Below are 24,330 nucleotides of genomic sequence, written 5' to 3' on the forward strand. Positions count from 1 at the left end.
CCATCAAGTACTTTCTCTATTCCTCTAAATGTTGAAGGGCCTGATTAACATGCAGTGTCTGTAGATAAGTTCTATTGTGTATGGCGTATTCTACAATGAGGCCATGGACAAAAGTCCATTCCATTCTGTTCACTCTGCCTTCTTGTTGTTCGGTATGCTGCTGCATGTTACCATTTCACGTTCTCCTTCATAAAAGCAATCGAGCTTGTCAGGGCTCTGCTTTCTTGAGATTCCACTAGGCTGAAAATGAGAGTCATTCTGTTGCTTCGACCAGTAATTCTGGCCCCTTTTACTTTTTTCCTAAAATCCTCTGACCTCAAGCCCAAAACTGCAGGACCATCCCGTTAGATCGTTCTGTTTGCCACACCAGGTACTTGATTCACTTAAATGAATCCCAAAGCCACAGCACAGAATTCCTTCTGCTTATACATGAAGCTACTTTTAAATCCGGGGGGAAATGCTCTTTTTTCCCCATTCTGTGCCTTCTACCCATTGCCATGTGCAGATGAGAATCTAGACGGGTCAGCGGTTCAAATTCTGCCATTCAGCTCTCTGCAGCGCAGCGCTACCCAAAGGCTTGGAGCGTGTCTGCATTGTCAAAGTGCCCTTCACGCCTGTATCATCCCACTCTCTTTCTCAACCATCACTGTCAGCATGAAAGCATTACGGTGCTGAAGTGTATTTCAGCGTGTGGGTGTGGGCTTGACACTCTGTGTTTCATTTCTTCCATTTGGGGCCTCAGGCTGTCATGGTATAAACTTTTCACCTTGTCACCAAAGCACAAAGTTGCTGACATGATTGAGAGGAAAGAGAAGGCACTGTCTTCCAACCTGTCAGAATCTCTAGATTTCTTTTTTTGAAGGAGAACAATGGGAAAGATTGTGTAAACCAAGTTTGGAAAGTTGGCTAATTTTTTTCATGATCACCTAACCAAAGGCCAGAATTTTTAGTCTGGGGAAAGCAGAGAATGTCAGGCCAGGCTACACCTCTTCTGGTCAAGCGTGGAGGTGCACTCGCCACTTCTTATGCTACACCTCCCCAGGTAGATGGGAGCAGAAGTCTCTTCACAAATAATACAGTAGGCAAAAGGAAGACCCTTTGGCTCAAGCATCAGCACCCAGTCTTGCCTTTGCTGGGTGGCTCCAAAATATTTGGAAGAGACAAGGGCGCCCCTAGTGGAACGTTCTCTGGACAAGTCATGAGAAATGGCTTCTTCCTAGAAGCCCAGCATCTTGGGATGAACTTAAATTTTTCTTGCTCTGCACCAACCTGGCTGGCCTAAGGGAAGAATTCGGATGATGATGTCTTTTAGAGTGTTTTTTTTCTTTCAAAACTGGGTTGTTGTTGTTGTTTTACCTGTTTGTTTTCCTTTGCTTTTACAGTTAATTTCCTTTTGATCTCTCGCAATTGCAGATATTTCATATTTCTGAAGTTTTCTCCCCCCAGAAAGATTTACAGTCTCAGAATCCCACAGGAGCAGTTCTATTCTGTCCTCCAGGGTTACCCTGAGTCAAAATCGACTTGATTGGCAGTGTTTAATTGGGTTTAGCGACCTGCAAACCACCCAGCCATGGAGGTCCCCGACCAGTAACTCATATGCCCTCTCTCTTGAGTCGAAATCAACCCGAGGGCCCTAAGTGGGTGAGGATTCTCACTCAGGATGGTTCTCTCTTTGCTCCTTTGTTTCCCCTTCACTCTGATCTTGGGCTGTAGTAGACGGGGAGCCCTGGTAGTGTGGTGGTGAAGGCATCGGCTGTGAACTGAAAGGTCAGCAGTTCGAACCCACCAATCAGTCTGAGGGGAGAGACTAGGCTTCCCTGCTCCTGTAAAGATGGACAGCTTTGGAAACCCAAAGGAAGTGGTCCTGTTGAGTTGTAATCAACTCTCAGGCAGTGAGTTTGGTTTTGTTTTCTTGTCTTTTCTGGGCTTCATTTGGTTTGGTAGTCGAAGACGATGAACGTGGACGATGATGGTGGAATGTCTGTTAGGACGACCAGCGAGGGCCCTACTCAAGGGGCAAGTGGTTCTGGCTGCTCAACTCTCGCTTACTCTCTTGGAAGCCATTCCTTGGTAGTAATTTTTGTATGTTTATTCACACTGAAATAAAAATCAGAATGTGATAGAAATATGACTGTAATGTTTTCCCATTTCTATGGAGGAATTCAGTAAGCAGCACTGAATAAGAATGAATGAAAAGGCTTTTCTATTGACTCTTTAGTTCTCTTTACTCTCAACTCTTCTATTATTTGTAATAAGTTGAGTCTCTCTCTTTTTCTCACTCTGCCTCTCTCTATCTTCTTTAATTACCATCGGGGGGAAATTGTAAAGCACTCAACACAGTGCCTATTATACTGTTAGCTATTCTTATCATTATTGTTTTGTTTTATGATTCTTCTTACTACAACTTTTTATAAAAATCTTTAGTTGGTTTCATATCTGTTCTTACTTCCTGGAGGCATGATTGTGGGTTTACATAATTAAAAACTGAATGAATGTGACGAGGCAATTGCATATTTTCTGTGTGCCAAAATTTGAGGGAATATCCATAGGCCTTTAAAAATCTTTCCTTCCCTGTCTTTTATCCCTCTAGACTTTGTGGATTTGAACCATTTTATGATGAAAGAGGCGATCAGTTCATGTTCAGGAGAATTCTGAATTGTGAATATTACTTTATCTCCCCCTGGTGGGATGAAGTATCTCTAAATGCCAAGGACTTGGTAAGTATGACAAAAGGAAGCCAAATTAAATGAAATATTTCACGCTCCTTTTGAACTACTTAATGGGTAATGCAATTTAAAATTTTTACTTTTTGCCTTAATATTATTTCTTTTTAATTTTAAATACAATGATATGTTAATCCTTTTAAAAATTGATAATGAAAATAGATATGTTTAACTCAGTACTAACTTGTTACATTTAACAAATTATTATGACATTGTTAAATGAGTTTTTCTACCTGGTTAATAAAGAGTCTTGCATATGAAGAAGGCAGTGTTGGGGAAATCCATACATAATTTATAGTGAATTCTTTTTTAGCATGGCTTGCTGTTGCCTAGATTCATGTATACCTCAAAGGAAATAATATTTTTTCCTAAAATAAAACTGAAACTAATGAATATATCCTAATATCAACACAGGTTTAATCATATTTCACTGACATTTAAGCATATTCTTTGATGCTAATATTTTACTTTTAATTACTATTATTATTAAATTTCTTTTTACTTAAGCTAACATTGACCTACTTTTCATTCAGAAAGCAGAGAAGCTGTGGGAGGTGGTTTATCTGTTTTACCAATGCATCTCTTTGTTTGCTTTGTTTTTTATTTTTAAAATCATTTTTATTGGGGATTTTCAGCTCTTATAACATTCCATACATTGATTGTATTAAGCATATTTGTACATATGTTGCCATCATTATTTTCTCAACATTTACTATGTGACCCCTTGGTATCAGCTCCTCTTTTTTTCCCTCCCTCCGCCCCTTCCATCCTCGTGAACCCTTGATAAATTATAAATGATTATTATTTTTATTTATAACACTGACCACTGTCTCTCTTCACCCATGTTGGATGTTAGGTGTCGATTATTGCTATTGGTTCCCCCTTCCTCCCCTCCTCCATCCACCTTTCTCCTACCCTCCTGGTCTTGATTCTTCCGTTTCTGTTCCTGGGGGATTTCTCTGACCTGCGTTCCATGTGTCCTGAGCTATTACCTGTACTAGTGTATGTGCTCCAGTCTAACCAGAGCTGAAAAACAGGACTAGGGTCAGGATAGTGGGGGATGAGGAGGCCTCAAAGAAACAGAGGAATATTGTGTGTTTCATTGGTGCTACACTGCACCCTAGTTGACTCATCCCTTCCTTGTGACTCTTCTGTGAGGAGATGTCCTATTGTCTACATATGGGTTAGGAGTCTCTGCTTCGACTCCCCTTGTCCTCAACAATATGGTTCTTGTTGTTACTGGGTTTTTTTGGCTTGTCTTCTGGTGCCTGTTACCTGATTCCGTCAACATCTCATGATTGCATAGGCTGGTGTGCTTCGTCCATGTGGACTTGTTGCTTTTCTGCTAGAGGCCACTTGTTTAACTTCAAGCCTTTAAGATCCAAGACACTATATCTTTTGATAGCCAGGCACCATCAGCTTTCTTCACCACATTTGCTTGTGTACTCATTTTGTCATCCATGATTGTGTTAGGAGGGTGAGCATCACAGAATGCCAGGTTATTAGAACAAAGTGTTCTTGTCCTGAGGGAGGGCTTGAGCAGAGACCAAAGTTCATCCACTTTCTAAATGTGTTGCCATATAAATATATGTACATAGGCCAACACCTCTATTTTTATGAATTAATATATTTCCATAAGTGCGCGCCTATGTTTATACCTCTATCCCTAGCTTTGCCTCCCAGATCTTTCCTGTTTCCTTTTCCCTTCCTCCCACCCTACCATCACACTCAGTCAGTGCATCTTGATTGCATGTTTGATCAGTTTTAAACTGAAGATGTTGATAGAATTCTCTCGTTTCTTCACCATTAGCTTTTGTTGGTCCATGAATTTGAACAATGATTGTATTGGTTGGATTTCCCTGATGATAGCATATAGATATGATCCTGTCCACATGCAACATTGTACTTCAAAATACATGTTGAAACATCCTTTTTCACTGTGAATGCAAAGCTGTTCCTCTTGATTGTGTCATTTCCACATAGTATACCACATGATTCCTGATTCAAATTGGCCATGACCAATAAATAATGTCACTGTATCTTTTTGACCTTCCACAAGTTTTTAAATAGCACAATGCATCAAATCTTAAAATTTAATTGGTACCAGTACTACTTACATAAAATTACTAGTACACACGTTCAATAGATGATAGTAGTTATGACTGTTATTAGATTATTATTCAGTGTCAAATATTCTTTCTTACAGCCATCCTTACCTTTCTCCACCTTCTCTCAGATTAAAGTCCAAGCAAACCCAGTGTCTCTTCCCAAACATGCATTCTTTTGAATTTTTTAGCAGAAGAAAGTGAAATGAGAATCAGATAACATTTATTCCTCATTTGCTTTGCTACCAAATTTTGGGAGCCTGTGCTCAGTTCTATTTTAGGTTGCTAGAATCAGCAGAGACTTCAGACCTTAAAGACAAAAGCCCCTCTTTTCGAACATGCCCTGAGTTGGTAGAGGTAAGTTCCGTGGAGGGCAGCACTAGGTGGCAGCTTCCAGGTAAAGCAGACTCAGCCTTCGCCAATTATCTATTGTCTGACTCTGGACAAACCGTTCGATCTTTCTGAGCTTCTTTCCACCACTCATTTGTGCATGGAAGCTAATGCACAACGATAAGCTATTGAAAGGATTACATGAGGTGTGTTTAAAATTATGTACCCCTCCCCCAAAAAAGACTCATTTACAGAGGAATTAAAATGGAAATCGTGTCAAAAAAGCACCCGAGTCCCTCAAGCCATGTCTGTCCTTATCACAGAAGTCGTTCAGCGGCACAGCCACACCTCAACAGGTGCTGGCTGCAAATAACCCTGTATTCTACCAAGTCAAGAATCAAAGGGTAGAATTCAGGAAAGCGGGATCCCAGCCACACAGCTCTTTTGCCACTTAATCCCACAGAAGGATTGGTGCATGAGGGCCTCACTCGGCACTGAGATGGATTTTCAGTTCTGAATTCTAGGTGATTTTGAGACACTACCAACAGGTCTTCAGAGACTGCGTCTGCCTTCAAATAACTGGCAGTCCGCAGACACGCAGGACTGGTTTCTTGACTTCTCACTACTGTCAAGTGGGTTGACCATATTGGATGAGGTAGAACCATCCGTGTGGGTTTCCAAGACTGTAACTTTTTACAAAAGTTAGAAAGCCTCGCCGTGTCCTTCCACCAGGGAGCAGCCCGGGGGTTCGGATGGCTGGCCCTGTGGTTAGTAGCCCCTATACCAATCAGTCTGCACAGTTGCAGTCTCAGGGCTGCCCGCACTGTCTTCCCGGACTCCTAAGCTGCACTTACAGAAGCTATTTCCTCTTGCAGTGACTTTAGCGTGCTTAAAGCCCTAGTGGTGTGGTGGTTGCGCGTTGGGCTGGTATCCGGCTGGTCAGCAGTTCAATACCACCAGCGGCTCCGCAGAAAAACACTGGGCTTTCTACCAGTCTTGGAAACCCACCGGGGTCCCTATGAGTTAGCACTGTCTTGGTGACAGCGAGTTTGGTTTGGGATTTGAAAGGTGGTGTGTGTGTGTGTGTGTGTGTGTGTGTGTGTGTGTGGTGTTGGTTTGTTAAATGTGCCTTCTGTTGTACTGGCAGGGCACGGGAACAAAATCTAGAAGCACATAAATGAGAAGTGAACCCAGATCACCATAAAAATCTCCCTGAAAGTCTGCGATTCTTTGCCTTTTCAGGTCAGAAAATTAATTGTTTTGGATCCTAAGAAACGGCTGACTACTTTTCAAGCTCTCCAGCACCCGTGGGTCACAGGAAAAGCAGCCAATTTTGTGCACATGGACACCGCCCAGAAGAAGCTCCAGGAATTCAATGCCCGGCGCAAGCTTAAGGTAAGATGGCGTAGGGTTTTTGTTTTGTTTTAAAGGAAATGCTTTTTAAAACGCCTGTCTGTTCCTCCAAATATTGTACACTTACACACGTCTATAAAAACCTCGGAGAAGGGGGTGGTTGGCAGTCATGATTAAAGTGCACTTGATTTAGTAACTAATGTTTATCATTAGCTTGCTTGATAAAAATTAAAGTGATTTCAGTGATATAGAAAATTACCAAAATAGAAGTATGTTTACAGAATACATAGGAAATATAAATCTTTGTGTATCTCATACTAATGTTGAGGCGTGCTTGTAACCAGGCACTTGTCTATCCTATAATAGTGTGTAAGATGGGCTGTACAAGCAGAAGACCTCTGTGAATGTCTGAGGGGTCAATAACAGAGTTCCTATATTCAACAGTTTTATGTTCAAATTAATTTGAAATAGTCTGAATTAAATAATCTTGAATTAACCCAAATGAATTTGACTGTAGGATTCTTACAAGCCCGGAATACCTTGTACCTTTGGTGGAACTATTGTTCTATGAAATTTATACTCTTCATTAATAGGCTCAAACTTTTGAATATTAGTAATCTATAGGAAAACACATTGGCCCAGGCCTTCAATATTAGAAAGACTAAATATATAAATTTGGTATTAAAAATGATTTTCAGTTTATCAGACTATTCTTTTATTAAAAATTTAAATTCTGCTCCACATTTTTGTCTCATTCTATGATGACCCTAGTTAGAACAATCAGTGGTAGAAGCTGGGCACCATCTAGTTCTTCTGGTCACAGGAGAGATGAGGTTGTCCTTGAGTAGACTTGCTTCTTCTCTGTGTTTTTGGGTACCGTCCTAGCATCTTGCTTCTTATGAGTAGAGCTCTGTCATTGTGGCTTAGATGGCTACTCACAAGCTTTTTATATGCCAGACAATACTCCACTGGAAGCAGGTCACAATTTTTGTTAACTATGTTATGTTAATTGATGATGCTGTCTGAAGAAACTATAGCCCTAAAGTTTCCAATTCAGAAAACCAAATTTGAAAAGTGCTTGGAAATACCTGTGGAGTACCTGCATTTGTGTCATCAATGAATCTAAGATGATAGGGTAAAACTATTGTTACAACATCATGGAAATATTTATTAGATATCAATATCAAAAAAGGATACTCTTTGTTTCTCAACACATCTTACAGCTAGGTCTAAACATTCCTTTTTTAAAATGCACTATTAATTGGGAGTTGACACATAGATCATCCCGTAGCTCAATCACATCCAGCAAAATTACACAGTTGCTCCCATAATCAGTTTCTAAATGTTCTTTTCCTACATGGACTCCTTGAGATTGTCTCCCTTCTACCGACCGCCACCACTACCACCATACTCCTCTCCTCCCAAAACCCTTATGCTACTTGCTGTCGCTATAGGTTCCTCAACTCTGGTCTCCTATACCAAAAAATGAAAAAAACATATAACACAACTTCAACAGAGTCACCTCTGATTACATAATACCTCTGATATGCACTCTAATATGTACAAATAAAAACAATAAAATAAAACCAAATAAAAACCCAAACAATACAAACCAAAGTTGCAGAACATTTTAGAAACCAGATCAGGTCTAGCCTGCATTTTGGGGGGGGATCTATTAACTGCTCAAGTCAAATCTCCTCTTTACTTATCTCTTCAAACCCCTCTGTTTAGTAGCCACTTCCCTCCAGTCCCCATGGTAGCGAGGGAGGGCTCAGTGGAGGCGTATTTCCTATGTTGTTCCACAAATGAAGCCTGGGCTCCCACTGCCAGTCAGCGCCTTCTGCGCGCCGGGCTCTGACAATTTAGCTTCCGATGCTGCTCCCTCCTTGGACTTCTGATTAAATGGATTAAAAGTATTTGGTGACCCATGATAGTCTTCCATGCGGACTTAGTTGACATCTCTCTTATTTGGCTGCTTGTTTGGAGACAAGCCTTTAAGACCTCAGACACATGTTTATCTGACAGCCGGGCACCACCTCATTTCGTTGCCACAGTTTGCTATAGCACCCATATGTTCTGTGTGCCCTCCCTGAGAGCAGGTATTGAGCTGGGCCAGGAGATAAGAATCCTAAGCTGAAGCTAGGATTTAGTGCAAGTTCAAATCCATTTCTGGATCTATATACATGTTATTTCTTTTGATTTGTTATTACTGTGTGTAAATATATAGGTCATATCATTCCACTGTTTAACCACGCCAAGCAGAATTATACGATTGCTTCATAGTGTCCACACATACTTTTCCTTGCTGACCTCACTGACACACTTGACATAGTCTCCCATTGATTTATCACCCCACTCCCCACCTCACCCCATAACCCTTGTTCTATTTGCTGTCCTGATAGGCTCATCAATCCTGGGTTTCATTTACAAAACAAAAACAACCCGCAAACCAAGTAACAAAACTTCAAGAAGGTGCTCCTAGTGACACAGCACCTCTGAGACACACCGCATTGTGAACAGCACAAAATAAAGCAGAGTGTGCGTCACAGGATTGCTGGAACGATGCGTCTAGGTGTCGATGTGTCCAAGCCCTTGTCTGTCCGCCCGCCCACGAATCTCCACTCTGTACAGGTGTCTTCTGCTTCCAGCCAAGCCCTTGTCTGTCCGCCCGCCCACGGTTCTCCACTCTTGTACAGGTGTCTTCTGCTTCCAGCCAAGCCCTTGTCTGTCCACCTGCCCACGGTTCTCCACTCTGTACAGGTGCCCTCTGCTTCCTCAGACACCATGTATCCTCTGACCGAAGTCCTCAGGTTAAAAGGGCGTCTGATGTAGAGTCCAGGTCACCCAGTGGAGTTCCCACAGGCTATCTCACTGAAGCATGCTGTGTGCCCCGAAGATCTAGGGGTCAGTGTCGCAGTGTCCCTGGCATCCGACCTGGAAGTGTCCGGGATCCCCCGATGCCCGCGTTCAATGCAGCCCATTCATTGCGTCCACCAAAGCCACTAGGTCTCGACATTTCTGAGGACACGTCTTCCATCTTTTTAACCTTTCCCGGACAGTGCAGTGTTCTTGGCGTTATACATCAGAACGACAGTTGTGGCATCCTTGAAGGATTCAAGTCCTGCTCCTTTTCACATTTCTTACAGTTTGGGGAGCAAAAGAAGTCTAAAGGGGTAAGACCAGGGCATTAGAATGGATAGTTACCCTTAAAAAAATGAGCAGGTTCATTAGCATGATGGGAAAAAATCCTCTTTGTAAATTTTCTTACCTTTTTCTCACCTATGCAGTTTTTTATTTTCTTAACATGTCTCCATAAATAATCCTCTGTTATTTGAGAAAATATGAAGATTATCTCTTTGTAGTCCCTCAAATCAGTGCGATAAGCTTCTGAACTGACCTCTTTGCCTTGACTTTCACTGGTCCAGCAGACCTTCTTCGAAGCCCCTGGCTTGCTCTGTTTTGGAAGACCCCCTAACGAGACTAAGACAAGCAGGTTGCTGAGAGAACCTGAGCCCTTCGTGGCTCACAAATACACCTTGACAACACCTTCTCTTCCATGAACCTGGGCACGTGTGACCTGAAACCCCAGTGGAAATACTTCTGAACGTATCTCACACGATGCCTGTGACCACGCGTTGCTTACACATACCTGTAGTTGTTTCAATGGTTCACACACCTGTACTGACTTATATACCAACACACCTATATCCACCCCTATGTGCTCCAACTCTCACTTCTACTTGGATTGTGCTCCACTTACTACATCCACATGTGGTGTCACTTGTCCCATCACCAACTAAATAAATGAAAATAACTGGGTTATCTGGAGTATAGTCTCTCCTCCCCCTGTCTGTCTCTAAAACATTGGCCTCTCTCTGTCTCTATCTGTATGCTGAGTCTTGTCTTCTTATTAAAATGGGATCATACAATATTTGTCCCTAAGCGTTTGACTTATTTCACTGAGCAGGGTGCCCTCTACCCCGTCCAAGGTGTCCAACATGTCATGGGCTCCTCACTGTTCTCCATCATTGCATAGCATCCCACTGCATGTATGGACTACAACTGGTTTATCCATACATCCACTTCTGGAAATTTCTCTTGCTTTCATTTTGGGGTTTTGATGAATGAAAGAGCAATGAACGGGAGTGTGTTCCTGTCTATTTGTGTCTGTTTTTAAACCTGTAGGGTATACACTGAGGAGTGGGACTGGCTGGACCCTCGAAGTGTTCCGTTTCTAGTCTTATGAGAAGGTTCCTCTCATTTGCCTTCCAATCTCTCAAAGTGTATAATTTATAATGTGTAAACTGTACACTTTGAGAGATTGACTACTGACCTATAAAGCAAGCTTCCTGAAAGCAAAGTTGAGCTTGAACTCCTATTGACCCTTTCTTCTTTCCTCTCAGGCAGCAGTGAAGGCGGTGGTGGCCTCTTCCCGGCTGGGAAGTGCCGGCAGTCACAGCAACATCCAGGAGAGCCACAAGGCCAGCCAAGACTCGTCCCCAGTCCGAGAACGCAACAAAGACATGAACGTTTCACCAGAGGGGGAGAGAGGTCCAGGGGCCTTGGAGGGGGCAGAGGCTGAGCTGAGAAAGGAACGGGCTTTTGGGGAAGCTTCGGTTGTAGACATAAGTGCTTTGGAAGTCCCCCAAACAGCACCAGAAACACTGGAAGATGGGCGAAAGGTGGCTGAGTCAGAAGTAGAAGAAGGCCGAACAGAGGAAAAGCCGAAGACCGTGGAGGAAGCAGCGGTCCCCAAAGAAGCACAAGACCACCCTAATATGGAACTTAACGTTCAGAAGTTTGATCTGAACCTGCCAGAGTTTTAAATTGGCTTCTTAATACCTGGAAGCCACAGCCTGGCATTTCATGCACTTTCCTTCAGGAAGGGAGATGTGGAAGCATGATATGTGGTTCTGTTTTTGAGGTGCAAAAACTCCCTATATACCAGTTGGTAATCCTCGCTTCAATGCATGTGACTGCTTTAAGAAAATAATAGTGTCTTTTGCGGCATGTAATGGATCAGTAACACTGAGGAGTTAAATTTGAAGTGCAAGTAACCACACCATCACATTTACACACAGAGACATTTCACCAGAGACCTGGGGCACACATCTGACATCAATAATCACCGAGTGGGGCATTTTTTCCTTTGAAAACCAAGCCATCCTGTATCCCGACTTCGTCCCAAGGCAGTAATTTCTTTGGACTACAGCTAAGCTAAGACCAAGCAGTCCTGCAAAGTGTGTCCTCATGCCACCCACACGTCACTTTTCACCATCATTGCATTCAAACTGTTCACAGGGAGACGATTGCAGGTGATCGTTGTATGGTACAGCAAAAACACATTCCACTCACAATGGTAAGAAACTGAAGCATGTTTCAAGGGTCATGAAATCATATAGCCCTAAAACCTGTGTGAAGAATGCCTTATTTGTCTATCATTGTTTATATAGGCTAGATTTAATAACAAAAAATGCTCATTCATAAAATACTGCCATTTTTCAATATTGGAGGAAATCCAAAGGGGCTTCAAAATGCTTGTGGCAAAAAGAATCATTATCTCTTCAGTCCATGGACTGACGGACTTTCTGAAGCCCCTCGTATGCACAAACTCCTCCTGAAAACGCAGCATTCCTTTTCTCGCCTGCTCTCCCCGAAGAGCTGCTTCCGATGGAAGCAGAGCCTCGGCGGGGAAAGGAAAAGGACAGATGATATGACCGGCACTGAGAGTGATGGAGAAACGGACTTCCTGTTCTAGTGGTGATAAGATTGTATTTACTCATGACGTTTCTACTACTTCCCAAACAGAGACTTTTTTATGGATAAATTCTGCAAGGACCCAGTTCCAAGTGTTCAAAAGATCTAAATTCCATAAGCTGGTGCCAAAATGTCTGAAAATGGTAGGAATGACTTTCCATTATGCAATCATTATGGACAGTACCAGAGTGAGGGAAGATTCTTGCTTCTAAAAGTTCTCTTTTCTTTCATGGTTATCTAGATAAACTATGCACGAACTAAAGATATTTATTTGCCGTATCTTTTTTTTCATACTTTGAATAGGTGTGTCCAGATTTTACAACATTTTTGAAAGTTTTGAAAGTTTCCACTTTAAAAAGCTCAGAACCATGCAATTCATATTTTTGCCTTTGAAAAACTCATAAAAATAAGCCACCATAAGAAATCAGACTACAAATCAGACTCCTAGGAAGCTGGAAATGTCTGTGATAATTTTGAGGACAAATCTAACTTATCATTGATTTAGATAAAATATCAACACTTTCTCCATATGAAAGTCAAACTAATTCCAACTATTCCAGATTTAGTTACTCTTGGCAAAGTTCCCTAACTTACCAAAAGCAATGATTATGTTTAAAGACCAAAATAATAGACAAAGAAAATGACCATCACAGAAAAATCCTCATTAAAAAAAAAAGACCTTAGGATGTTTTGGCTTTTCTTCCAAACTATTTTATGGAGAAATGAAATTCAGGCTCTTGTTTCTGAAGATTCTTAGAACTCCGTGGTTATTTTGCCTTCCAAGCCTTCCTTTTGAGGAGAAAACCCTGTAGAACGTCCTGTCTACCACGTTCAGGGGGCTGCATGTCCTTGACATGGAAGACCAGAGTCCTGACGAGGCCCCTCCTTTGAGTTCCAGAGTAAGCCAGTTCTTGTTTTATCTTTCCTTAAGGAGTAAACGTGCTCTTCTCGCTTTCTTTCCTTCCGTTCATTATCCTCTTCTCTCTGTTCTCTCTTTAATTGTTCCCTATCAGGATTCTCAGTTTTGCTATTAAAATAAATAAAAGGGCTCACTATGTTCAACCTTTAAAAATATTTCTTCCCTGAGTTTTCCTAAAAGCTCTTGACTCCTTAAAAATCAAGGGAAATAGCTGCCATCTGAAAAGCCTGTTTCCTAGTGTACCTTCCCCAGTCATGTGTGCGTTGATAAAGTAAAACTTGCACTATTGAAAGTTCTGTAATGTGCAAATCTCTCAGAGAAGGGAAGTTCGTACATTTTCCAGAGGTAGAGCACAGTAGGGAAATGCCAAGCGGTGGCAAACTTGTAAAACCCTGAAACACGCCGGCAGTCCGGATGGAGTTCCAGCTCTTAGAGATCCACTGATCTCCACAGTAGAGTCCTGTGTATGGGAGAGGGCGAAGCAGAAAGGGAAAAGAGGCTTGTTAGACAGTGTCCATCACTTGGATGATGAGAAAGCACTGGTGGGCCCTGTGAACTACTGAAAGAGCGATGCAGATGCGGGTGCCCAGGTGTGCTTTAGAATTGGCCCATTTAAATATGAGCGCGCAAGCGCATTCTTTGCTGAATACTCATGGTTCTGAGGGTAAATGCCTTTAACTCTTTAACTCATAAATTGCACTCTCAAGAATCATTGGGGGTTTTTAATTCTGAAGATTAAGTCCCAATTCAAAGGCGGGGGCAGGGGGCCAGTCCAAACTGATGCACAAATTATTTTAGTCGAAAAATTATTTTCTTAGGTTTTATATAGTTACAACCTCAGTTAGGATAAATTACACTAACATTTTTAAATGAACAGCCAATGTCTTCATTGCTTACTAAAAGGGGATATGTGATCTATCAATATTACGTTGGCGAAAAATGGCCTGTTGCAGATAGAGTTTTACTTCTGCAAACTACTTTCTAAAATTATAATCATATAATCACACGCAAAAAAATGAAATTTCAACAGAGGGCAATAAAGTACAGTGAGGATGGTAAAACTGATAATTATCCCATCATACTGTTGACTTTTGAGATAGTCAGATATATAGTATAAACAAAGCTAGACTCCTTTACCAAAATAAGGAAAATAGTGAGTAATTTCCTTCACTCCAGGGTCAAATTTGGAATACCAATATTTTTTTTCAAACTCCTTTGTCCTATAGGTGCATACATGGGGTGGAAATCATATTATTTTAGAAGTTACAGTTCAGAACAAGTATTGTCTAATGTAATTCAAGCCACGTAGGTAATTAAAAATTTTCTACTAGCTACATTTGAAAAAGTTAAAAAAATTATAGCAATATATTTTTAATCCAACATAATGAATTATATTAACACGTAATCAATGTTAAAATATTAACATGATATTTTACATTTTTATACAATTTTTTTTTTCAAAATCAAGGGTGCAGATTACAACTTCAGTAGATCAAGTGCTAAGTAGTCACATGTGGCTAATGGTTAAAGTGTTGAGCAGCACAGGTCTAGAGTACTTTTTACTTCAAACTGACACTGGAATTGCTATGCTTAGAGTTAAACTGCCTCAGTTTCCCAAATTCAGGAACAAGTTAGAGGCCAGAGAAAATGTTTCAGAACTATCATTACAGAAATAAGTAACAACTCCTCCCCCCAAAATATTCCTACTTATTTTTCAGAAATGAGTTGGGTTTTTTTAATGTTCTTAAGTTTATTTGCTACAAAATAGAAGTTTATGTGCATCATGGTTTTTGAAGAGCATTTTTCTGAACATTGCTAAATTGCTTAGTGGCCACCTAACAGTCGGCCGGTGCTCCCTGGTTGGCCCCAGATTCTGGACTACAGGCTACAGTCTCCCCTGTGTGATACCTTGGGGACTATAGTTGCTTGCTTATCAAAATCTACTTTGGATGAAGCATGTCCCTCAGGAACAACCACATCCAGAATCTTATGAATACAGAGATCTGGGCTAGACCAGAAAGAGCCTTCTAGAAATTTGCTGACCCAAATTTATTTGATGGTTATACGATGATGCCGTCATCACAGTTCCTCCAAATAGGAGAACATGGCCGTCAGTATTGTCTCTGTTCCCTTCGAAGAGTTTAATTGGCACTGCCATTATGCAGAGACTTCTGGAATGTTCTTACAGAATGCCATTTCAGAGCAAGTCTCAAGATTCTCTACGTATTTGCAGGTAGTCCTTGTTGCTGGGTCAACTCTGACTCATCGCGACTCTGTACAACCATGACGCACAGCCTGGTCCTGGGCCGTCCTCACGATTGCTCTTCCTCTGAGCCCATTGTTGTGGCCACTGTGTCAGCCCGTCTTGTCACGGGCCTTCCTCTTTCTGCTGCCCTTCTGCTTTACCAAGTACGATGTCCTTCTCCAGGGACTGGTCTCCCCTGATAACACGTCCAAAGAACATGACATCAAATCTCACTGTCCTTGCTTCCAAGGAGCATTGTGACTGCCCTTCTTCCGTAGTCGATCTGTCTGTTGTTTTGGCAGTCCACGGTACTTTCAATGTTCTTCACCAACACCAGAGTTCAAATGTATCTATTTTTCTTCAGTTTTTCTTATTCAAGATACAACGTTCACATTCATATGAGGTGACTGAAAATTCCATGGCCTGTGCCGGGCCCACCCTAGTTCTCAAAGTAAACTGTTTGCTTCTCAACTTGAAAGAGGTCTTGTGTAGCAGATAGTCCTAATGCAATGCGTCCTTTGATCTCTCGCCTGCCTGCTGCTTCTGTGAGCACTGATTGTGGATCCAACCAAGATGCAATCCTTCCTCATTTTGATCTTTCCCCCATGTTCCATGGTGTTGCCTATTGGTCTAGGGGTTTCTTTACATTAGTTGTAATCTTTACTGACGGCTGCAATCCTCCATTTTCATCAGCAAAGCCCTCACTTTCAGCAAGCAAAGCTGTCTCATTGTCACTTGTTCATGGCAGACTTAAAAAGAAAAGTCATTTAACCTTTTATTACACCTCAAGTAGGTGGTCTTTAGAACTTATTTTGTAACTTAGGCTAGTTCTCTGTTTCCTGTTTAAGGTGCAAGGTAGCTGAGGGTTGGTTGCCTGCCGTCTGCCCATTTGGAGAGAAGTATTTTGTTTCATAATTCAGAGTTGTTAATACAGAGCAGCTGGTTGCATTTAAGATTGTAAAATGAGAAGCAAATGCCAGGAAAGGCAAAAGATAAAATTAGGAAACAAAAGATAAAATTAGGAAACAATTTGTTCTGTTTCAGGATGATTCTTGCAAAGCAAATGCAAAAAATCAACAAAGTGAATCAGGACGAGGTTGTTCTTGATTTAGGCTGACTCCATCTATAATTGACATAAATATACCAAGCACAGTCAATTACATAATTACAATGCCATTATGTAATTTTCATGTCATTTGGAGAAATTAATCTGTCTGGTTATCTAGGTCGACTTTAAATGATACAAAGTTTCAGACAATTCCCTAATAGAATATGTAATATCCTGGTAATTACTGCCTCTTATGTCATATTCTAATTTCCTTAACCATCACCACTGAAAAATGCCTAATCTGGGCCATTAGTACCTTTTCAGCATTCGCTTGTTAAACACTGCCCAATGGTTAGATTTTATGTGACTCTTCAGCTTTTTTGTTTTGAACCTTTATTCTACTGTATTTTTCAATCTTCAAAACCATGCAAGAAGCACAAACGCAGCCAATAGTTTCCTATAATACTAGTTCCAAAGTCCTTTGATTGTCTTCACATAGAACAGGGAGACGCTAGCTCCTTGACAAGGGGGGAAAACCAGGAGACGAGTTCAGAGATACCCGTTCCCCTCCCGTGGGAGCTCAGGTCTACATTTTCACCTTGACCTGTTCACGACCAGTTTGCCCCATCACTACTCCTGCAGCTCTCATCCCACCCACCTGTATGCTCCTCGTGGAGATCAGTGCCACGATTAAAGTGTTTCGTGTGTAGTTGCTGTCAAAGGAGGCCTAGTGACACAGTTGTCTCCACTGTTAACTAAAAAATCCGTGGTCTAAACCACCAGCCACTGCTCGGGAGAAAGAGCGGGCAGTTTGCTTCTGTAAAGATGTACAGCCTCAGGGTGCAGTTTTACTCTGTCTGACAAAATTGCTAAGGAGTCAAAATTGACCTGAAGGCAGTGGATCATTTGGTTGTTTTTTTTAATTTAGTTGGTGATTTTCCACCAGGGCGCTGTACTAGACTCTAGAAGGATTTCAGTGCCTGCTCAGCTCTCTAGCAAGACTCAGCCTACTCCCCGACATTCCGGTAACCTGGCCCACGTGTCCAGTCAGACTAGGCCCTAGAGCAAGATGGCACCTGACAGGAAAGAGGTATCCCACAGTCCTGTCGCGAAAGCAAGGCGACCTGACCTGGTCAAATGAACCGAATGGAAGAAAATCCCTTCCGTGCGCTGCTTGAAAGTGATGTTGCCTTTGGTCGGTATTGACAAAAATGGGCTTCCACCACGCTTGTGTTCCGGGTTTGTTACCACTTGCTCCAGATCAGTGTTCTGTTTCAATATTGGCCATCAGACTCTCCAGTTAGAGCTCGGCTGCTCAAGTCCGGGAAGGAACATCACAGTTTGGCTGGAGAAAGGGAGGGGAGGGGTCTTTGGTGACCCAGATTGTAATTTGAAACTCTATAAAGAGCCATGCTAAAACTGAAAAATCACATTATTCTTCTAATGAGTTGTTCTCAATGCATTCTGAAGATTTGCCAGGACACTCATTAATGTATATATAGATAAATATATAGGATTCTTATATCTGCATACTGCTGTGATTCGGTGTTAAAGTGACTGGTATTTAATCTTAAAATTAAATCATAATCTTTATTTCAGAATGATTCCTTCAGACTACTCAAATGCGATGGATTTCCCACTAGAATTTTTGAAAGCTGTTGCTTCCCCTAAGCTTTCTCACAATTCAAAGAATCCATTGTAGTTAATGAAAATTTATTTTTTTCTTCATCCTTTCCTTGGCGTTCCTTGGCATACGTATGTTAGCTAATATGTTTTGTAAAGCTACAATTAAGTATGACTATAAATTGAAACCTATAATAACTGCCTCCTTTCAACCTCTCCTGTCTTAAACACCTAAATACCGCAAATGCTCAACAGCACAGGGTGCCAACAGCACGTTCATGGTTTATGACTTTGTTTACATTTCCATGGTCCAGGAAACCTTCCAACTTATCTCTTTCATTTCTTTGAGACGAGGACATTGAGTAGGAACATCAGATTTGTTGTTTTTAAGCAGTTTACTGTGCCTGATGAACTAAGAGTATCGAGCAAGAGATTATTTGTAAGTGAGTTAGAGTAATATGTTCACTCTTGCTTATTTGAATGCTAATCATGCTTTTATTTCTGGTTGTCTCTGAGATATACATATAAAATGTTTGTATGTGCATGCGTGTCTGTGTGTTTTGAAGCATTCCCTATGCAATTCCCAAAGGAATTAAATTTAAATCTAAAATATCATTTTCAGGGGTCAGGCAAACTATAGTTTACAGACTAAATCCAGCAAGAGGTCTTTTGTTATAAATAAAGTTTTCTTGGAACACAGCCATGCTTACTTACGTAGTGTCTGCTGCTGCTTTCCCAGGACCAGAGCTGACTGTTGCTATATAGATTGTGTAGCCTAAAAATCCTAAAATGACTGTGGAGCCCTTTATGGCGGGGAAATGATGGCCTTGGTTAAAACAGATTCTCCTATATTATTTTTCCTTCCATAAATGGAACGTTTTTATTTCCGTTCACCTCTTAGGAAGTTAGGAGGCGTCTGGCTTCATATTGCAGATGTTCTCACAACTGTGTGTACTTGTGCTGGAAAACACAATTTAGCAGTCAGATCCCTCTGTTGTCATTAGCTGACAGTCACCCTGACTCATGGGCAGCCCCAGCACAGTGGGATTGAACCATTGTGATCAGCTGGGTGTCACTGGCGGTTGTTGGGAAGTAGTTCATCAGGCCTATTCCTTCTTAGTCTGGACGGTCCACTGCAACCTGTCCAACAACAATGCAACACAGACATCTCCGTTGACCAATGGGAAGCATCTATGCTTCATGTAAAATGGCCAGAAACGGACACCAAGCATCCCATAGGAGATGCATGAATTTTCCCATGGAATCACTTTTGCACCTTGAAATTTACATACAGAAATAAAAAGTTAAACAATCATTGTCCCTGAAAAAAGAACTTTAGGGTATGAATTGGCTTGGTCAGGAAGGAGGGATTAAAAAGTTCTGTAGTACACTGAGCATGCTTTAGATCATATCAATGCAATCTTATACTGGAAATTGTTTACTTTTAAGCCATTCTACTTCCGTTCTGAATCCATCAGTATATTCTCAAGTAAGGTTCATCACTTGGATTTTCATTTCATCGTGTTTTAGAAAACAATGCTTTCTTCTATGGCAGTCTGGGGCAATGACTTGCTCATAGAGAGCTCAGCCCTCCCGTGAGCATGCTTTACTCAACAGGGGGCCTTGAACGAATGTTTTCCCCTGATCTTCTTGCGAACTCAGAAATACAAGAATGACCCTGCGTCTATTTCTGTCACAAAGAAAATAGTCATTTCAAAAGATTTGCCTGAATGGAAGCAGGTGGCCTAGATATATAGAAACAGACATTCATAGCCATTCTGTTTGACTCTGGACATTTGTAGCCAAAAATCATACCATGATTCTAATTAGATAGTATAACATTTTATTTATAAACTGCTCTAGCAGTTTATCAATATGATGTAACTGCTTGGATACATTTTAGAATTCAGGCACAGATAGGTGAATTGCCTGCCCGTGTCTTCTGGTAGTGTGGCAGTGGGATAATTTACTGGAATGGGAGAGTGGAAAAGATGTCAATTTGGATTCCATATTCCAACCTACCCCGTTTTGGTTGCTCAGTTTGAAGGCAGCTGTTGATGGAGTGACATGTCTTACTAATAAATAGTCATTACATCAACTTTCCCCCTGAACAGTAAGTAAAAGAGTAATATAATTGTAAGCACAGTTAAAGGAAATTATTTGCTCGTTTTGCATTTTCCAGGATGAATCCATCCCAGAGACTAATTTTCAGGTGAAAACTAGTACCTATACTGTGCAAGGGAAGAGGCAGTCAGAGGTGATTTGACCCCAGAGTTGTCTTCTAAGCAGCCCTGGGGGGCAGTGTTACCCACTGGACTGCGATCCTCATGGTCTGCAGTTCAAAACCACCAGCAGCCTTGTGGGAGAAAGACTGGACTTGCTACTCCGGGAAACAGTTATAATCTCGGAAACCCACAGGTTAGTGAATGAGTCAGCATGGACTCAATGGCAGTGAGTGAGTATGTGTCTTCTAAGCGTGAACACTGTGATTGGAGAACACAGACAACCTGTGCTAAATGTAGGCAGGCTACAGGCCCTGTAGGAATGGCTGCCCCAAATGATCAAGAAAAGTTTGGAAGGATCCAAACTAGATGGGAAGAAAGCAGGAATGCTGTGGGAGGGGGAAAGGGTAAATCTGCTGAGAGATTGTCTGTGCATAGAGAGAGGAGAAATGCAAGGGAAGGTGGTGAAGAAGAAGCAGCGGTCCAAAAGCCAAACGCACTGCCCATCGAGGTGATGCTGAGCTACAGCAAACCTCTAGGACAGAGAACTGCCCCTGGGGAGCTCTGAGGCTGCAACTCTATGGGAGCAGAAAGCCTCTTTCTCCCATGGAGTGGCTGGTGGTTTGGTACTGCTGCCCAGTTCTGGTTAACTCTCTCTCCACCCCAGAAAACCGTATAACTAACCAGATTTTCCAATGGAGGCTCAGGTCATAGTTGCTGCTGCCAAAGTTTTTTCTGCTTTGTCAGTTATTTGACCAGAAAGGATAATCTCCACAGGATTGAATGATACCTGAAAGTTAGCCTTCAAAAGACGATGTGTTCCAAGCTGCATTTCACACAGTGACATTTGAATGATCGGAACTGCTTTCCCGGGGATCGAGCTGGTCTCTCCAAGGGCAGCTTCATTCCTCCCCTTTGCCCTTTGCCCTTTGACAGACCTGGTCTTACCTTTCTTTTTATTGGACTCACTGCGGGACAGGATTGTCACAACCAACTTCAAGAGACGTTTCGGAAATATTTACTAATTAGCACCAGACAAAGCCAAACTAAACCGCTGCTGTCAGTCAGTTCTGACTCACTCTCGGCCATTCAACAGAAAGAAGCAGGCTACCCCACAGTTCCCAAGGCCTCAAGTCTTGCTCCTGTGGGGCGGCGGCAGGTGTGAACTACCGACCTTGTTAGCAGGCAAGGGCTCATGCAGGGCACCACCAGGGTTCCTTAGAATCTGACCACAGAATTAAAACGACATCTGTAATTTTAGTTTTATGCCACTTGGCTTGTTTTAGATTCTGTGACTACTGAACTCACTACATTATTCTTCAGGGCAAATGAGAGAATGAAGGGGGAATGGAATAAAGACTATCATTTAAGTGACAAAAGAGGATCAGAGAAGTAAAGGTACAAAAACAGAGATTAGCAGGCTCTGAGAAAGGAAAGCTCATTTACTACGGTGTTCTGGGGTGACCTGGCACTATCTGGTCTCTCTTCTACTCACGCCTAGAGGGAACATTTGTATTCCTGGTTTTTCCAAAGCTTGCTGTACTAAAGACACAAAGATTTAATTGATAGACCCTTTTACACAGAAACTCTACATCTCCAACGGTACAGTCATGAGCCAAAAAACAAGGCCATGTAGGACACATGAGAGAGAGGATAAGTAATTTAGTATATGCAGCCAAGATTATCACCTACAACCTAACCTGATTGAAAAGGCACTGGAAACATTTCATTGGCAAGACCTGTCAAAATGGTGCTATGAACTAACTATGTCTTACAATATTCGGGTGTGTGGGGAGGGGTGGGTGGTAAACATATCAGTTTGACCTGGCCATGAATGAAAGTAAAGAAAATGTGTGGAGAGAACTCATCAAGATCATGCCCATTTGCATTTTGTTGAGCTACTGTATTCTTCCATGTTGCTGACTGACGAGGAAGACCTTTAATGTCCCTTCTTCCTAAAGATGAGACCCAGTAGTCATTGGCCTACCAGCTGTCCAAAATCTGGGGTCAACAACCTAAGAGCTATGTCAATTGGACTCAAGTTGAACAACCCAATTCACTGAAGGGATGCGCCGCTTTGGTTTGCCAGGGAAATAAAATCTGCGGCACAAAGGAGAAGGGATGCTGGTAAACAGGGTTGAAGTCTGCCTTCGTGAGTGCCGGTTACTTTGTGTACACTCACCTTGACACACTGTGTCAGAAAGTGCACGCAGAAGCCTAAATCTTCAGAAGCCCAAGCCATCTGTAAAGCAACCTGCATGTGTGGTATGACAATAAATCACCTAAGAGGCCACCAAGACTGTGTGTTTTGTGATTTGAAATGTTATTGCTATTCAAGACACTTGTAGAGATTGTCCTTACATCTCACAAAGGATCGTTTTTCACTGTTTCTCTGCTCTTTAAGATAAAATTATAGGGTCTGATAGCATTTTTAATAGGCAATGCTGAGAGTTATTTCCTCTAGAATAAATCATAACATTATTAGTTAAAAGGGAACTTTAGTGATCCTTAATCAAAAAGCTCATTTTAAGGATGAGCAACTTGACCTCCAGAGTCTTGACTTCCCTGTTGTTGCAGTCAGCAGCGGAGACAGACGCAGACCCGCATTGCTCCCTCCTAACTCAGTGTTCCCAAGCCTGGAAAATCACTTCTTCAGACATAAATAAGTTCCAATAATTCACATAATACTGACTTTCCTTTATATTTAAAAAACACAGAACATTACCAATATAACACCCTTTACATATATTTTCTTGAGGGATGGTGGAATTAATTTTTCTTTAAAAATTTTAATCATGTTGTAAACCTCTTGCATATTGACGTTATATAGAATATATGGATATATAAAATTATATATATATATATGGATATATAAAATTTTATATATATATAAATTATATATATATATAATTATATCCCTGGAGAAGGCTATCTTGCTTGAAAGTCCACGCCGGTGAGAGGAAGACCCTCTAGGAAATAGATGAATGGTTGCATCGATGAGCTCACACATAGCTGATTGTGAGAAGGGGCGGGGCCAGTGTTTTATTCCATTGTACACAGAGTTGCTATGAATCAGAATCAACTCAATAGAACCTAATAACAGCTATTGTTGGACAAGCATTCTTGCATTACTTTCAGAAACATTTATCTATATAATAAGTTTTTATCCCCCAATCGGTATCATTACACAAGCTATTTGCTGTTTCAGCAAAACAATCCTAAGGAAATCATTCTACTGTGAACTTCCTGGGCCAAATGATATTCAGCAATCGCCCCAAGTGGTTGGCAGGAAAAACCTGCATTTCCCTTTCTAAGAAGCTGTTGTTGGCAAAATAGTTTAAAAACAGATCTTAAAAAGCCTTTTAAGTTTGGCCACTCAATTAGTAAACCCTTTTGTGAACTGTTTTCAGGGAAGAGAATGATGTTGACGGCTGGGCTAACCATTAGGGGCCCTCGCGGAGCTGTGATTGGCTGCTAACCCAAAAGCCTGCAATTCAGACCTACCAGCTGCTCTACCGGAAGAGGACAGGGCAACCCGTTCCCATAAAGTTTTGCAGCCTTGGAAACTCCAGATCTCCTTTTAAGCCACACAGTATTTCCCAATTCGTCCTCCTTGCTTACAACCTTCTTATTCCAAATTGCAAGTCTCAATGCATCTTGTAGACTGCCGAAGTTGGCAAGTCTTCCATTTCTTCATCCTAGCGATCAGTGAATGGGGGGTCAATGTGAGTATCTTCATCAGGTGGCATCCTTGTAAATGTGTGGGTATGACCCCATAGTTGACCAAATCATACTTCAGGATAGATGGTAAAATGTTCTTTCACAAAGAATGCACCCTTGTTCCTGGGGACGATTGTCCAAATCAGTGGCCAATGGCCATGCACTGCAGCTTACTGACACCGAGGGTATCCTTTGTTCCATTTCATTTTGGACAACTCATTGTTACTAGATCCACACCCTTGCACATTCCACATGGATCTTGTTCTTCCCATTTTGAGTCGTGCC

At 41.6% G+C, this 24,330-nt stretch overlaps 1 protein-coding gene across 1 annotated transcript in view; it reads left to right on the forward strand.

Annotated features, from left to right (window-relative positions):
- The window catches only part of CAMK4 (calcium/calmodulin dependent protein kinase IV), a 297,915-nt gene extending 283,631 nt beyond the window's left edge, over window positions 1–14,284 (forward strand). The window contains exons 9-11 of the mRNA XM_075543081.1: window positions 2,591–2,717; window positions 6,401–6,553; window positions 10,915–14,284. Coding sequence (XP_075399196.1) covers window positions 2,591–2,717; window positions 6,401–6,553; window positions 10,915–11,337 — 703 coding nt within the window. The 3' untranslated portion in view covers window positions 11,338–14,284. The remainder of the gene's footprint in view (window positions 1–2,590; window positions 2,718–6,400; window positions 6,554–10,914) is intronic.
- Window positions 14,285–24,330: the final 10,046 nt, after the last annotated feature.

The sequence above is a fragment of the Tenrec ecaudatus genome, chromosome 2 (assembly GCF_050624435.1).
Source record: "Tenrec ecaudatus isolate mTenEca1 chromosome 2, mTenEca1.hap1, whole genome shotgun sequence".
Lineage (NCBI taxonomy): Eukaryota > Metazoa > Chordata > Mammalia > Afrosoricida > Tenrecidae > Tenrec > Tenrec ecaudatus.